The 17,211-nt window shown below is 46.8% G+C and overlaps 1 protein-coding gene across 1 annotated transcript in view; it reads left to right on the top strand.

Annotated features, from left to right (window-relative positions):
* Positions 1 to 10,318, top strand: part of LOC311112702 (uncharacterized protein) — a gene marked incomplete at its 5' end in the record, with an annotated part of 43,302 nt that extends 32,984 nt beyond the window's left edge. Inside the window, one exon of the mRNA XM_084155833.1 lies at positions 7,833 to 10,318. Within this exon, the coding sequence (XP_084011959.1) occupies positions 7,833 to 9,559 (1,727 nt within the window). The 3' untranslated portion in view covers positions 9,560 to 10,318. The remainder of the gene's footprint in view (positions 1 to 7,832) is intronic.
* Positions 10,319 to 17,211: the final 6,893 nt, after the last annotated feature.

The raw sequence follows: 17,211 nt of genomic DNA, 5'->3' as shown, positions 1-17,211 counted from the left end.
TCCGACGATACCCCCGGACAGGGCCAACCAGGCAGGATGTAACCCCACCCACTTAGACAAAGCACTGCCCCCACACCACTAGAGGGATATCAACAGACCACCAACTTACTACCCTGATTCAAGGCTGAGTATAGCCCACGAAGATCTCCTCCACTGCACGAGCCCGAGGGGGCGCACAACCGGACAGGAAGATCACGTCTGTGACTCAACCCACTCAAGTGACGCACCCCTCCTAGGGACGGCATGGAAGAGCACTAGTAAGCCAGTGACTCAGCCCCCTTAATAGGGTCAGAGGCAGAGAATCCCAGTGGAGAGAGGGGAGCCGGCCAGGCAGAGACAGCAAGGGCAGTTCGTCGCTCCAGTGCCTTGCCTTTCACCTTTGCACCCCTGGGCCAGACTACACTCAATCATTGGACCTACTGAAGAGATGACTCTTGGGTAAAGACTTAAAGGTCGAGACCGAGTCTGCGTCTCTCACATGGATAGGCAGACCATTCCATAAGCTCTATAGGAGAAAGCCCTGCTCCAGCTGCTTAGAAATGCTAGGGACAATAAGGAGGCCTGTGTCTTGTGACCGTAGCGTACGTGTAGGTATGTACGGCAGGACCAAATCGGAGAGATAGGTAGGAGCAAGCCCATGTATTGCTTTGTAGATTAGCAGTAAAAACCTTGAAATCAGCCCTAGCCTAAACAGGAAGCCAGTGTAGAGAGGCTAGCGCTGGAGTAATATGATCACATTCTTTGGTTCTAGTCAGGATTCTAGCAGCCTTGTTTAGCACTAACTGGAGTTTATTTAGTGCTTTATCTGTGTTTATCTTTATCTGTGTTGCCACTGCCTGAGTGGCACAGTGGTCTAAGGCACTGCATCGCAGTGCTAGCTGTGCCACTAGAGATCCTGGTTCGGATCCAGGCTCTGTCGTAGCCGGCCGTGACCGGGAGACCCATGGGGCGGCGCGCAATTGGCCCAGCGTCGTCCAGGGTAGGGGAGGGAATGGCCGGCAGGGATGTAGCTCAGTTGATAGAGCATGGTGTTTGCAACACCAGGGTTGTGGGTTCGATTCCCACAGGGGGTATGAAAAAAATCAATAAATAAAAATAATAATAATAATGTAAGTCGCTCTGGATAAGAGCGTCTGCTAAATGACGTAAATGTACATGTAGAGCATTGCAGTAGTATAATCTAGAAGTGACAAAAGCATGGATTAGCTTTTCTGCATCATCTTTGAACAAAAAGTTTCTGATTTTTGCAATGTTACAAAGATGGAAAAAAGCTGTCCATCAAGGATCTCTCTGTACTTTGCCTTATTCATCTTTCCCTCAATCCTGACTAGTCTCCCAGTCCCTGCCGCTGACAAACATCCCCACAGCATGATGCTGCCAACACCATGCTTCACCGTAGGGATGGTGCCAGGTTTCCTCCAGACGTGACGCTTGGCATTCAGGCCAAAGAGTTCAATCTTGGTTTCATCAGACCAGAGAATCTTGTTTCTCATAGTCTGAAAGTCCTTTAGGTGCCTTTTGGCAAACTCCAAGCGGACTGTCAAGTGCCTTTTCCTGAGGAGTGGCTTCCTTCTGGCCACTCTACCATAAAGGCCTGATTGGTGGAGTGCTGCTGAGATGGTTGTCCTTCTGGAAGGTTCTCCCATCTCCACAGAGGAACTCTGGAGCTCTGTCAGAATGACCATCGGGTTCTTGGTCACCTCCCTGACCAAGGCCCTTCTCCCCCGATTGCTCAGTTTGGCCGGGCGGCCAGCTCTAGGAAGAGTCTTGGTGGTTCCAAACTTCTTCCATTTAAGAATGATGGAGGCCACTGTGTTCTTGGGGACCTTCAATGCTGCGTAAATGTGTTGGTACCCTTCCCCAGATCTGTGCCTCGACACAATCCTGTCTCGGAGCTCTACGGACAATTCCTTTGACCTCATGGCTTGGTTTTTGCTCTGACATGCACTGTCAACTGTGGGAACTTATACAGTGGCTTGCGAAAGTATTCACCCCCCCTTGGCATTTTTCCTATTTTGTTGCCTTACAACCTGGAATTAAAAATGTTTGTGGGGTTTGTATCATTTGATTTACACAACATGCCTACTACTTTGAAGATCCAAATATGTTTTATTGTGAAACAAACAAGAAATTAGACCAAAAAAAAACAGAACTTGAGCGTGCATAACTATTCACCCCACCCAAAGTCAATACTTTGTAGAGCCACCTTTTGCAGCAATTACAGCTGCAAGTCTCTTGGGGTATGTCTCTATAAGCTTGGCACATCTAGCCACTGGGATTTCTGCCCATTCTTGAAGGCAGAACTGCTCCAGCACCTTCAAATTGGATGGGTTCCGCTGGTGTACAGCAATCTTTAAGTCATACCATAGATTCTCAATTGGATTGAGGTCTGGGCTTTGACTAGGCCATTCCAATACATTTAAATGTTTCCCCTTAAACCACTCGAGTGTCACTTTAGCAGTATGCTTAGGGTCATTGTCCTGCTGGAAGGTGAACCTCCGTCCCAGTCTCAAATCTCTGGAAGACTGAAACAGGTTTACCTCAAGAATTTCCCTGTATTTAGCGCCATCCATCATTCCTTCAATTCTGACCAGATTCCCAGTCCCTGCCGATGGAAAAACATCCCCACAGCATGATGCTGGTGTTCTCGGGGTGATGAGAGGTGTTGGGTTTGCGCCAGACATAGCGTTTTCCTTGATGACCAAAAAGCTCAATTTTAGTCTCATCTGACCAGAGTACCTTCTTCCATATGTTTGGGAAAAAGCAATGGCTTTTTTCTGGCCACTCTTCCATAAAGCCCAGCTCTGTGGAGGGTACGGCTTAAAGTGGTCCTATGGACAGATACTCCAATCTCCGCTGTGGAGCTTTGCAGCTCCTTCAGGGTTATCTTTGGTGTCTTTGTTGCCTCTCTGATTAATATCCTCCTTGCCTGGTCTGTGAATTTTGGTGGGCTGCCCTCTCTTAGCAGGTTTGTTGTGGTGCCATATTCTTTCCATTTTTTAATAATGGATTTAATGGTGCTCCGTGGGATGTTCAAAGTTTCTGATATTTTTTTTATAACCCAACCCTGATCTGTACTTCTCCACAACATTGTCCCTGACCTGTTTGGAGAGCTCCTTGGTCTTCATGGTGCCGCTTGCTTGGTGGTGCCCCTTGCTTAGTGGTGTTGCAGACTCTGGGGCCTTTCAGAACAGGTGTATATATACTGAGATTATGTGACACTTAGATTGCACACAGGTGGACTTTATTTAACTAATTATGTGACTTATGTAGGTAATTGGTTGCACCAGATCTTCTTTAGGGGCTTCATAGCAAAGGGGGTGAATACATATGCACGCACCACATTTCCGTTATTTATTTTGTAGAATTTCTTGAAACAAGTTATTTTTTTCATTTCACTTCACCAATTTGGACTATTTTGTGTATGTCCATTACATGCAATCCAAATAAAAATACATTTAAATTACTGGTTGTAATGCAACAAAATAGGAAAAACACCAAGGGGGATGAAGACTTTTGCAAGGCACTGTATAGACCGGTGTGTGCCTTTCCAAATCATGTCCAATCAATTGAATTTACCACAGGTGGACTCCAATCAAGTTGTAGAAATATCTCAAGGATGATCAATGGAAACAGGATGCACCTGAGCTCAATTTCGAGTCTCATAGCAAAGGGTCTGAATACTTATGTAAATAAGTATAAACAGGACAAATCGAAAGGGGTCCAGCTGCGACGTCATCTCTCAGAGCAGTCATCCCTCAGTGTCTCTATGTTGCTACCTACTGATAGGTCATCTCTCAGTGCATCTCTCTGGAAAAGTTTAGAAAGGAACCAGATAAGGAGAAGTGGGGGTTTGGAAAGGTGCCACTCAAGACATCTTTGGGTTATCGGACGTTAGTCATGGTCTACAGAGATGACTGTAAGGAATTTCTGTTATACAAAAACAAAATGTGTTCACTCCGTGTGTCTTTTGAATTTTACCTACCAGTAGCCAGTAGTATGTAACGTCAAGTTTTCCAAAATGTAAATGCTATCTAACGTTAGCTACCGTAATATATATATATTTTAAAAGCATTAGAAGTATTATCTATTGTTGAATATTTCAAATAATATTAAGTGAAATATCAAGTCATAGCGGTTCTAGTAGTTATGGAATTCTAGTGTTAAAATACTATTTTCTAAATCCCTACTTCTCCTTATATGGTTCCTTTCTAAACTTTTCCTGAGAGATGCACTGAGAGATGACATACAGTAGGTGGCAGCATAGAGGCTCTGAGAGATGACGTCACAGCTGGACCCTATTGTACAAATCTAAGGGGGCATGCCCCTGTGCCCCCTATGGCCATAATGTCTCTGGTCAGGGTCACCAGGAGGGATCAGCCAATGAAGTTGGAAGTCCGTCCCAGTTGACTACATTAAAATGGTGGAAGCCCTTTAATGGTGCTGCCCATGGTAATACTGCCGTTTGGCCACTAGAGGCCCGTATCATTCTCTAGGTGATTTCCCTATCCTGACGAGCACTACATTTACCCTCCTGCTACTTGTCCTCCTGAGGTCGCATACGCTATGTATACAGCAGTATGTGGACACCCCTCAAGCACACAGCCATGCAATCTCCATAGACAAACATTGGCAGTAGAATGGCCTTACTGAAGAGCTCATTGACTTTCAACATGGCACCGTCATAGGATGCCACCTTTCCATGTCCGTTCGTCAAATTTCTGCCCTGCTAGAGCTTCCCCGGTCAACTGTAAGTGCTGTTTTTATGAAGTGGAAACGTCTAGGAGCAACAACGTCTCAGCCGTGAAGTGATAGGCCACACAAGCTCTCAGAACGGGAGTGTTGAAATGGGTTTCCATGGCCGAGCAGCTGCACACAAGCCTAAGATCGCCATGCGCAGTGCCAAGTGTCGGCTGGAGTGGAGTAAAGCTCGCCGCCATTGGCCTCTGGAGCAGTGGACACGTGTTCTCTGGAGTGATGAATCACTCTTCACCATCTGGCAGTCCGATGGATGAATCTGGGTTTGGCGGATGCCAGGAGAACGCTACCTGCCCCAATGCATAGTGCCAACTGTAAAGTTTGGTGGTGGAGGAATAATGGTCTGGGGCTGTTTTTCATGGTTCAGGCTCCTTAGTTCCAGTGAAGGGAAATCTTAACACTACAGCATACAATGACATTCTAGACGATTCTGTGCTTCCAACTTTGTGGAAACAGTTTGGGGAAGGCCCTTTCCTGTTTCAGCATGACAATGCCCCCGTGCACAAAGCGAGGTCCATACAGAAATGGTTTGTCGAGATTGGTTTGGAAGAACTTGACTGACCTGCACAGAGCCCTGACCTCAACCCCATCGAACACCTTTGGGATGAATTGGAAGGCCGACCACGAGCCAGGCCTAATCGCCCAACATCAGTGCCCGACCTCACTAATGCTCTTGTGGCTGAATGGAAGCAAGTCCCCGCATCAATGTTCCAACATCTAGTGGAAAGCCTTCCCAGAGAAGTGGAGGCTGTTATAGCAGCAAAGGGGGACCAACTCCATATTAATGGCCATGATTTTGGAATGAGATGTTCGACGAGCAGGTGTCCACATGCACATCTAGCATTCCAGTGTTAATACTAATTGTAATTATTTTGCACTATAGCCTATTTATTGCCTTACCTCCATAACTTGCTACATTTGCACACACTGTATATATATTTTCTGTTGTATTTTTTGACTTTATGTTTTTTTACCCCATATGTAACTCTGTGTTGTTATTTTTATCGCGCTTTGCTTTATCTTGGCCAGGTCGCAGTTGTAAATGAGAACTTGTTCTCAACTGGCTTACCTGGTTAAATAAAGGTGAAAAAAAAAAAAAAAGTAGTGTACCTTTTCTGTTCAGATGTTTTATTGTGCTTGCAGCTAAACTGGAGTTCCAAGAGATGTTTTTGTTGTGGATTTGTCAAGTAGCGTCTGTTGTAAATAATTATATTGTGTTGAGCTTGTTAGCTAACTCATACACTTCCGCTAGAGTTAGTGTTAGCATTGCATTAAGAATGAATTGTCAGGCCTCCCGAGCGGTGCAGCGGTCTCAGGTACCGCTTCGCGGTGCTTGAGGTTTCATTTCGTATGTTTCCAAGATGCCGTAGCAGTGCGGTCGTGTTCTCTTTTGTGTGCCTTTTTTTTGTGTATTTTACGTATATATTTCCTATCACACTTTTCATCCTTCTACTAAATATACTTTCCTGCCACCCGCCTCACTCAATGTGGAACGGATACTATTATTTACTCACCTTCATCTAGAATCTCCAGTTGAAACTAGCTAGCCAGCTAACTAGCTAACTGGCTAACTAGCTACTTGCTATTAGCCACCGTTAGCGGTTTTCACCCAGAACATCTGATTTTCTGCCGGAATAACTGAATCACTGGACCTTAACACCGGATCGCAACTAGCTAGCTGCAACCGAATGGTTGTTGCTGTAGGCTAATCACCACTGTCCCCAAAGCAAGCACCAGCTAGCCTCGAGCCAGGCCCATATCCCGGCTATCTACCTCTCTGTCTACCGGACGGGAGTAGCCAGCTAACTAGCTACTCGCTATTAGCCACCGTTAGCGGTTTTTCACCATTGTCCGCGTCCTGCACTACCTACCAGCCAGCTCTAACCTGGACTATTATTGGCCAGTCTGCACAGCGCGTTATCGACCCAGAACATATCTGATTTTCTGCCGGAATCACTGTACCTTTAACACCGGATCTTCACAACTAGCTAGCTGCAACCAAATTGATGTTGTTGTTGGCTAATCAGCCTTGAGCTAGCTTCGAGTCAGGCACATGTCCCGGCTATCTACCTCTCTGTCAACCGGACGGGACCTCCTAGAGTCGACACGGAGCCCCGCCGATCCATCACGACTGGTCTGCCGACGTAATCGTCTGTGGTTTCAACAGACTTCCCGTTGCGACGACCACGAAGATTCATCTGCTAGCCCCGGCCCGCTAGCACACGCAAACAACTGTGCTGTAGCGCCAATTCGAACTGCTCTCGGACTCACATATTGCTGTTCACTGGACCTTATGATCACTCAGCTGCACAGCTAATGCCTGCTGGACTGTTCCTTTACACGGTACCCTGTCCTGTTTTTCTGTTTAGCCTCAGCCCAAACTTTCATCGCCATTACCAGTTGTTGTCTTAGCTCTCTCTAATAACACCTGTGATTGCTTTATGCCTCTCTCCCATGTCAATTATGCCTTGCCTATTGCTGTTCCAGTTAGTTCTTATTATACAATTTCACTGTAGAACCCCAAGTCCCTCTCAAACTGCCTCAAATAGTTCCTTTGTTCCACCCCCCATACACGCGGAGACCGGCTCAATCGGTGCCTCCAGTGATGCTATCTCTTTCATTGTTACCCAACGCTTAGGTTTACCTCCACTGTACTCATATCCTTCCACATCCTTGTCTGTACATAATGCCCTGAATCTATTCTACAACGGCCGGAAATCTGCCCCCTTTATTCTCTGTACCCAACGCACTAGAAGACCAGTTCTTAAAGCCTTTAGCCGTATCCTTATTCTAGTCCTCCTCTGTTCCTCTGGTGATGTAGAGGCTAACCCAGGCCCTGCAGCCCCCAGTATCAGTCCTACTCCCCAGGAGCTATCATTTGTTGACTTCTGTAACCGTAAAAGCCTTGGTTTTTACGGTTATACCTAGCTAGCTATCTGCACTCAGGCTGTATAGATCATAGAGATCCATGCTAAGAAAGCAAATTGAAATTGAAAGTCATAGAGATCTATAATTCATGAGTGATTCCAAATTCTATGATAAATAACCTCTGCTCCCCCTCTCCTTCCCTCCAGACTCCCTGCAGCTCTCTCTCGCTGTCCCTGAAGTGGAGGTTCCACCTGAGCAGCAGCACTGTGAGCAGGAGTGGAGCCCCAGTCTGGGGCAGGAGGACCCAGAGCCCACACAGATTAAAGAGGAACAGGAGGAACTCAGGACCAGTCAGGAGGAAGAGCAGCTTCAAGTGCTATTTGATACCAAAGACTCCGTGTTCACTCCTTCCTGTGTGAAAAGTGAATGTGATCAGGAGGACCCACTTTGGTCCTTGACTCTTCCCCAAATCCAGACAGTGGAGAACAGAGAGAGTGACTCTAAACCAGTGGATCTGAAACCTTTTGGCACTGTGACCCACCTAAAGGGTCTCTACATTCCCTGTGACCCTCCAGATAATCAGAACAATGCCTCCAGCCACAGCTCAGCCGTAAGCAGAGACCCAGTAGGACTTGACAGTCCACCATTGGATCCCAGCCCACCATTGGATCCCAGCCCACCATTGGATCCCAGTTTAACATTGGGGGAACACTCTTCCAAACCCAGCATCACGTCTAGAAAAACGTACCACTGCCGTGACTGTGGTGAAACGTTTGCTCTGAAAGCTGACCTACAGAGGCATGTGAAACTCCCCAAGAAGAGACCCAGTGAATGTAGATTCTGCAAAAAACGCTACAACTCCACCTGTAAACTGAAGGCTCATGTCAGACTCTGTCACGGTGGGAAACCCTTCACCTGCCCTGTTTGTGGCAAGATCTTCAAATACAAAGGAGATCTCCCCAGGCACATGAGGATTCACAAAGGAGAGAAACCATTTAGCTGTGGTGACTGTGGGAAAAGCTTCAGTCAGAAGGGGAACCTAACCGAACATGTACTGACTCACACAGGAGAGAAACCGTTTAGCTGTAGTGACTGCGGAAAAAGCTTTGGGCTTAAGCGGTACCTAGCCATGCATAAACTGACTCACACAGGAGAGAAACCATTTAGCTGTGGAGACTGCGGGAAAAGCTTTAATCGCAAGGCGGTCTTAACCATGCATATACGGACTCACACAGGAGAGAAACCATTTATCTGTGGTAAGTGTGGGAAAAGCTTCAGGCATAATGGGTGCCTTAAGATACATATGTTGTCTCACACAGGAGATAAACTTTTTAACTGTGGTGACTGTGGGAAAAGCTTCAATAAGAGAGGGAACCTAAAGGTGCATATTCGGACTCACACAGGAGAGAAATCTTTTAGCTGTGGAGACTGTGGGAAAAGCTTCAATACAAGGGGAAACCTAACCAGGCATACACGGACTCACAACAGAGATGATTCTTTTCGCTGTGGTGACTGTGGGGAAATCTTCAATGAGAAGGGGCACCTAACTGAACATATACGGACTCACACAGGAGAGAAACGATTTATCTGTGGTGACTGTGGGAAAAGCTTCAGGCATAAGGGGTGCCTTAAGATACATAAATTGTCTCATACAGGAGAGAAACCATATAGGTGTGGTGACTGTGGGGAAAGCTTCACTGAGAAGGGGCACCTAACCGAACATATACGAACTCACACAGGAGAGAAACCGTATAGCTGTGGTGACTGTGGGGAAAGCTTCAATCAGAAGGCGGACCTAAGGAGGCGTATACTGACTCACACAGGAGAGAAACCACATGGCTGCTCAGTCTGTGGTAAAAGATTCACTCATAAATCTCATCTGATGAGGCATGTGGATAAAGTCCACAAAGGAAGAAAACAGGACAGAAATTGAAAGAGGAAAGAACATTAGGACAAAGAGATTGTCTGTCAGGTAAGTGAATATAAAGGCAGGATGTGGACAAATCTCTTAGGAAGCAACAGCGATATGGCCCTCATCAAATATGCAGACGACATGGCTCTGGTTGCTTGCCTGGAGGGCAAGTCCATCTCAAGCTACTCCCAGTTAATTGACTGCCTCTTACGTGGTTTGATAATAGCTTCCTTGACCTTAACGTCACCAAGACTAAAGAACTGTGCTTTGGAGGAAAGAAAGCTGGGGAAAACGGAAGCCCTTCTCTCGAGCATGTCACCATGGAAAGACAGGACGTGGAGCAAGTCACACATTTTAAATACTTTTTAGACCACAAACTTAGCTTCCAGTAGAACACTGACCTCATCTACAAAAAGGTAGTTTCTTTCCCTACTTAAGAAATTATTATGTTTTAATGCAAGCAGACACACACTGATCATGGTATACAAATCCCTGATCGAGTGTTCTCAATTACAACATCCCCTTCTGGTATGGGAGCCTCTCGGTGAGGAACAGGAGTTAACTGTCTCAAGTTGTCCCAGGCCAGCAAAACTGCCAGCAGCAAACAGCCACAACTCCAAGAACTGTACACACAGAGCATCACAAGGAAAGCAAGGTCTTCAACGACAACACCCACCCACTGCAAGCATCCTTCCAAATACTACAGGTGGAACTCGCAACGAAGAATGGCCGAAAAATATTTGATCCCCTCTGCAGTGACAATCGTTAATAAGACTGATGAACGGACTTGGAAATGTTTCATTTTGTTTCATTCTGAAATGTCATTCTGACATGTAAATGATTAATGTGTTTCAGTCTGACATTTCATTCTGACATGTAAATGTTTAATGTGTTTCAGTCTGACATTTCATTCTGACATGTAAATGTTTAATGTGTTTCAGTCTGACATTTCATTCTGACATGTAAATGTTTAATGTGTTTCAGTCTGACATTTCATTCTGACATGTAAATGATTAATGTGTTTCAGTCTGACATTTCACTCTGACATGTAAATGTTTAATGTGTTTCAGTCTGACATTTCATTCTGACATGTAAATGTTTAATGTGTTTCAGTCTGACATTTCATTCTGACATGTAAATGTTTAATGTGTTTGACGTGTCTGTTTTTATATTTTATTGTACAAACTCTCTTTTTAAGTTAACTACAGTGTTTTTCTAGTCCCAATTCAATAACATTCTTTGTAAAATCTCCTGATTTTTCTAATTTAGTGCACGCTGACACATCAGTCCCAAGCCGTTGCAGTTATCAGGAGTCGCCTGTGTTACAATTAATTTTTCTTCATTTCAGTTCAGAAATGATCATCCTAGATCACCCTATAGCTTGCTGTAACTGTTTCCCCTCATGTAGTTATCTATACCTTTTAGTAAAACCCCTGATTATATAAAAATATTGATACATAATAAAAAATATATACTTTCCAGAAAACATCTTGGGAATAGGCTTTGTCGTGCCCTCTTCACAACTGTCTTGGTGTGTTTGGACCATGATAGTTTGTTGGTGATGTGGACACCAAGGAACTTGAAGCTCTCAACCTGCTCCACTACAGCCCCGTCGATGAGAATGGGGGCGTGCTCAGTCCTCTTTTTTTTCCTGTAGGCCACAATCATCTCCTTTGTCTTGATCACGTTGAGGGAGAGGTTGTTATCCTGGCACCACACGGCCAGGTCTCTGACCTCCTCCCTATAGGCTGTCTCATTGTTGTCGGTGATCAGGCCTACCACTGTTGTGTTGTAGGCAAACTTAATGATGGTGTTGGAGTCGTGCCTGGCCATGCGGTCATGGGTGAACAGGGAGTACAGGAGGGAACTGAGCACGCACCCCTGAGGGGCCCCCGTGTTGAGGATCAGCGTGGCAGATGTGTTGTTACCTACCCTTACCACCTGGGGGTGGCCGTCAGGAAGTCCAGGATCCAGTTGCAGAGGGAGGTGTTTAGTCTCAGGGTCCTTAGCTTAGTGATGAGTTTTGAGGGCACTATGGTGTTGAACGCTGAGCTGTAGTCAATGAATAGCATTCTCACGTAGGTGTTCCTTTTGTCCAGGTGGGAAAGGGCAGTGTGGAGTGCGATTGAGATTGCGTGATCTGTTGGGGCGTTATGCGAATTGGAGTGGGTCTAGGGTTTCCGGGATGATGGTGTTGATGTGAGCCATGACCAGCCTTTCAAAGCACTTCATGGCTACCGACGTGAGTGCTACGGGGCGGTAGTCATTTAGGCAGGTTACCTTCGCTTTCTTGGCACATGGACTATGGTGGTCTGCTTGAAACATGTAGGTATTACACTCAGTCAGGGAGAGGTTGAAAATGTCAGTGAAGACACTTGTCAGTTGGTCAACGAATGCTCTGAGTACACGTCCTGGTAATCCGTCTGGCCCCGCGGCCTTGTGAATGTTGACCTAAAGGTTTTGCTCACATCGGCTACGGAGAGCGTGATCACACAGTCGTCAGGAACAGCTGGTGCTCTCATGCATGCTTCAGTGTTGCTTGCCTCGAAGCGAGCATAAAAGGCATTTAGCTCATTTGGTAGGCTCGCAACACTGGACAGTTCGCGGCTGGGTTTCCCTTTGTAGTCCCCACTGTGGAAAGGTGAGATTCTCAAACGATGGTGTTCTCCGTTTTGTCAAGGTGTTATATACTGTGCATTCGGAAAGTATTCAGACCCCTTCCCTTTTTCCACATTTTGCTACATTACAGCCTTATTCTAAAATGGATTTTTTTTTTAATTATCCTCAATCTAGACACAATACCCCATAATGACAAAAAGGTTTACACATTTTTACAAATGTATTAAAAATAAAAAACATGAATACCTTACGTAAGTATTCAGACGCTTTGCTATGAGACTCAAAATGTAGCTCAGGTGCATCCTGTTTCCATTGATCATTCTTCAGATGTTTCTACAACTTGATTGGAGTCCACCTGTGGTAAATTCAATTGATTGGACATGATTTGGAAAGGCACACACCTTCGGAAACTATTCAGACCCCTTGACTTCTTCCACATTTTGTTACGTTACAGCCTTATTCTAAAATTGATTAAATAGTTTTTTCCCTTCATCAATCTACACACAATGCCCCATAATGACAAAGCAAAAACTGTTTTTTAGAAATTCTTGCTAATTTATAAATATTGCATCTACATAATTATTCAGACCCCTTATTCAGTACTTTGTTGAAGCACCTTTGGCAGTGATTACAGCATTGAGTTTTCTTGGGTATGACACTAAAAGCTTGGCACACCTGTATTTGGGGAGTTTCTCCCATTCTTCTCTGCAGATCCTCTCAAACTCTGTCAGGTTGGATGGGGAGCGTTGCTGCACAGCTATTTTCAGGTCTCTCCATTGATGTTCGATCGGGTTCAAGTCAGGGCTCTGGCTGGGCCACTCAAGGACATTCAGAGACTTGTCCCGAAGCCACTCTCTCTGTACTTTTCTCCGTTCATCTTTGCCTCGATCCTGACTAGTCTCCCAGTCCCTGCCGCTGAAAAACATCCCCACAGCATGATGCTGCCACCACCATGCTTCACTGTAGGGATGGTGCCAGGTTTCCTCCAGAGGTGACGCTTGGCATTCAGGCCAAAGAGTTCAATCTTGGTTTCATCAGACCAGATAATCTTGTTTCTCATGGTCTGAAAGTCCTTTAGGTGCCTTTTGGTAAACTCCAAGCGGGTTGTCATGTGCCTTTTACTAAGGAGGGGCTTCCGTCTGGCCACTCTACCATAAAGGCCAGATTTTTGGAATTCTGCAGTGATGGTTGTCCTTCTGGAAGGTTCTCCCATCTCCACAGAGGAACTCTAGAGCTCTGTCAGAGTGACCATCGGGTTCTTGGTCAACTCCCTGACCAAGGCCGTTCTTCCCCCGATTGCTCAGTTCGGCCGGGCGGCCAGCTCTAGGAAGAGTCTTGGTGGTTCCAAACTTCTTCCATTTAAGAATGATGGAGGCCACTGTGTTCTTGGGGACCTTCAATGCTGCAGAATTTGTTTGGTACCCTTCCCCAGAACTGTGCCTCGACACATTCCTGTCTCTGAGCTCTACGGACAATTCCTTTGACCTCATGACTTGGTTTTTGCTCTGACATGCACAGTCATATGACCACGTTTTCCAAAAAACTCTTAAATATAACTCTTAAATATCTTCTCCGAATTAAGATTCAAAGATGTCTGCAGAAAGAATGGGGTGTCTGCTATGACATGACACCTTGAGTTTGAAATAATCTCTTTTGGTTATTGAACTACAGTACCTGAAGTGGATTTACACCCGGTAAGATAATTACCATAACGGAATTAAGTCATGGGTCTCTGATCTACTACACAGAAATTTATATTTTTGGATATGAAAGTCATTCTCTTCATGGTGATGTATCCTGAATAGGTACACAAAGGTATAAAAATGTAATATCCTCCTTTGCAAATTTGGGTATTATTCTACATTTACATTTTAGTCATTTAGCAGACGCTCTTATCCAGAGCGACTTACAGGAGCAATTAGGGTTAAGTGCCTTGCTCAAGGGCACATTTACGTCATTTAGCAGACGCTCTTATCCAGAGCGACTTACAAATTGGTGCATTCACCCTATAGCCAGTGGGATAACCACTTTCCAAAATATATATATTTTCTTTTATTTTGGGGGGGGGGGGGTAAAAGGATTACTTTATCCTATCACAGGTATTCCTTAAAGAGGTGGGGTTTCAAATGTCTCCGGAAGGTGGTGAGTGACTCCGCTGTCCTGGCGTCGTGAGGGAGCTTGTTCCACCATTGGGGTGCCAGAGCAGCGAACAGTTTTGACTGGGCTGAGCGGGAACTATGCTTCCGCAGAGGAAGGGGAGCCAGCAGGCCAGAGGTGGATGAACGCAATGCCCTCGTTTGGGTGTAGGGACTGATCAGAGCCTGAAGGTACGGAGGTGCCGTTCCCCTCACTGCTCCATAGGCAAGCACCATGGTCTTGTAACGGATGCGAGCTTCAACTGGAAGCCAGTGGAGTGTGCGGAGGAGGGGGGGTGACGTGAGAGAACTTGGGAAGGTTGAACACCAGACGGGCTGCGGCATTCTGGATGAGTTGTAGGGGTTTAATGGCACAGGCAGGGAGCCCAGCCAACAGCGAGTTGCAGTAATCCAGACGGGAGATGACAAGTGCCTGGATTAGGACCTGTGCCGCTTCCTGTGTAAGGCAGGGTCGTACTCTCCGAATGTTGTAGAGCATGAACCTGCAGGATCGGGTCACCGCCTTGATGTTAGCGGAGAACGACAGGGTGTTGTCCAGGATCACGCCAAGGCTCTTCGCACTCTGGGAGGAGGACACAACGGAGTTGTCAACCGTGATGGCGAGATCATGGAACGGGCAGTCCTTCCCCGGGAGGAAGAGCAGCTCCGTCTTGCCAGGGTTCAGCTTGAGGTGGTGATCCGTCATCCATACTGATATGTCTGCCAGACATGCAGAGATGCGATTCGCCACCTGGTTATCAGAAGGGGGAAAGGAGAAGATTAGTTGTGTATCGTCAGCGTAGCAATGATAGGAGAGGCCATGTGAGGATATGACAGAGCCAAGTGACTTGGTGTATAGGGAGAAAAGGAGAGGGCCTAGAACTGAGCCCTGGGGGACACCAGTGGTGAGAGCACGTGGTGCGGAGACAGCTTCTCGCCACGCCACTTGGTAGGAGCGACCGGTCAGGTAGGACGCAATCCAGGAGTGAGCCGCGCCGGAGATGCCCAGTTCGGAGAGGATCTGATGGTTCACAGTATCAAAGGCAGCAGACAGGTCTAGAAGGACAAGAGCAGAGGAGAGAGAGTTAGCTTTAGCAGTGCGGAGAGCCTCCGTGACACAGAGAAGAGCAGTCTCAGTTGAATGACCAGTCCTGAAACCTGACTGGTTTGGATCAAGAAGGTCATTCTGAGAGAGATAGCAAGAGAGTTGGCTAAAGACGGCACGCTCAATAGTTTTGGAAAGAAAATAAAGAAGGGATACTGGTCTGTAGTTGTTGACATCAGTGGGATCGAGTGTTGGTTTTTTGAGAAGGGGTGCAACTCTCGCTCTCTTGAAGACGGAAGGGACATAGCCAGCGGTCAAGGATGAGTTGATCAGCGAGGTGAGGTAGGGGAGAAGGTCACCGGAGATGGTCTGGAGAAGAGAGGAGGGGATGGGGTCAAGCGGGCAGGTTGTTGGGCGGCCTGCAGTCACTAGTCGCAAGATTTTATCTGGAGAGAGAGGGGAGAAAGAAGTCAAAGCATAGGGTAGGGCAGTGTGAGCAGGACCAGCAGTGTCATTAGACTTAACAAACGAGGATCGGATGTCGTCAACCTTCTTTTCAAAGTGGTTGACGAAGTCATCCACAGAGAGGGAGGAGGGGGGGGGGGATGGGGGGGAGGATTCAGCAGTGAGGAGAATGTGGCAAAGAGCTTCCTAGGGTTAGAGGCAGATGCTTGGAATTTAGAGTGGTAGAAAGTGGCCTTAGCAGCAGAAACAGATGAAGAAAATGTAGAGAGGAGGGAGTGAAAAGATGCCAGGTCGGCAGGGAGTTTAGTTTTCTTCCATTTCCGCTCAGCTGCCCGGAGCTCTGTTCTGTGAGCTCGCAATGAGTCGTCAAGCCACGGAGCTGGAGGGGAGGACCGAGCCGGCCGGGAGGATAGGGGACACAGGGAGTCAAAGGATGCAGAAAGGGAGGAGAGGAGGGTTGAGGAGGCAGAATCAGGAGATTGGAGGGAGAAGGATTGAGCAGAGGGAAGAGATGATAGGATGGAAGAGGAGAGAGTAGTGGGAGAGAGAGAGCGAAGGTTGCGGCGGCGCGTTACCATCTGTGTAGGGGCAGAGTGAGTAGTGTTGGAGGAGAGCGAGAGAGAAAAGGATACAAAGTAGTGGTCGGAGACATGGAGGGGAGTTGCAGTGAGATTAGTAGAAGAGCAACATCTAGTAAAGATGAAGTCAAGCGTATTGCCTGCCTTGTGAGTAGGGGGGGACGGTGAGAGGGTGAGGTCAAAAGAGGAGAGGAGTGGAAAGAAGGAGGCAGAGAGAAATGAGTCAAATGTAGACGTAGGGAGGTTGAAATCCCCCAAAACTGTGAAGGGTGAGCCATCCTCAGGAAAGGAACTTATCAAGGCGTCAAGCTCATTGATGAACTCTCCAAGGGAACCTGGAGGGCGATAGATGACAAGGATATTAAGCTTAAATGGGCTAGTGACTGTGACAGCGTGGAATTCAAATGAGGAGATAGACAGATGGGTTAGGGGAAAAATTGAGAATGACCACTTGGGAGAGATGAGGATTCCTGTGCCACCACCCCTCTGACCAGATGCTCTCGGGGTATGCGAGAACACATGGTCAGACGAGGAGAGAGCAGTAGGAGTAGCAGTGTTTTCAGTGGTAATCCATGTTTCCGTCAGCGCCAGGAAGTCGAGGGACTGGAGGGTAGCATAGGCTGGGATGAAGTCAGCCTTGTTGGCAGCAGAACGGCAGTTCCAGAGGCTGCCTGAGACCTGGAACTCCAGGTGTGTGGTGCGTGCAGGGACCACCAGGTTAGAGAGGCAGCAGCCACGCGGTGTGAGGCGTTTGTGTAGCCTGTGCGGAGAGGAGAGAACAGGGATAGGCAGAGGCATAGTTGACAGGCTGTAGCAGATGGCTACAATAAT

The sequence above is a fragment of the Coregonus lavaretus genome (genome assembly GCF_964263955.1).
Source record: "Coregonus lavaretus genome assembly, chromosome: 39".
Lineage (NCBI taxonomy): Eukaryota > Metazoa > Chordata > Actinopteri > Salmoniformes > Salmonidae > Coregonus > Coregonus lavaretus.
This window is presented reverse-complemented; position numbering and strand designations above follow the sequence as displayed.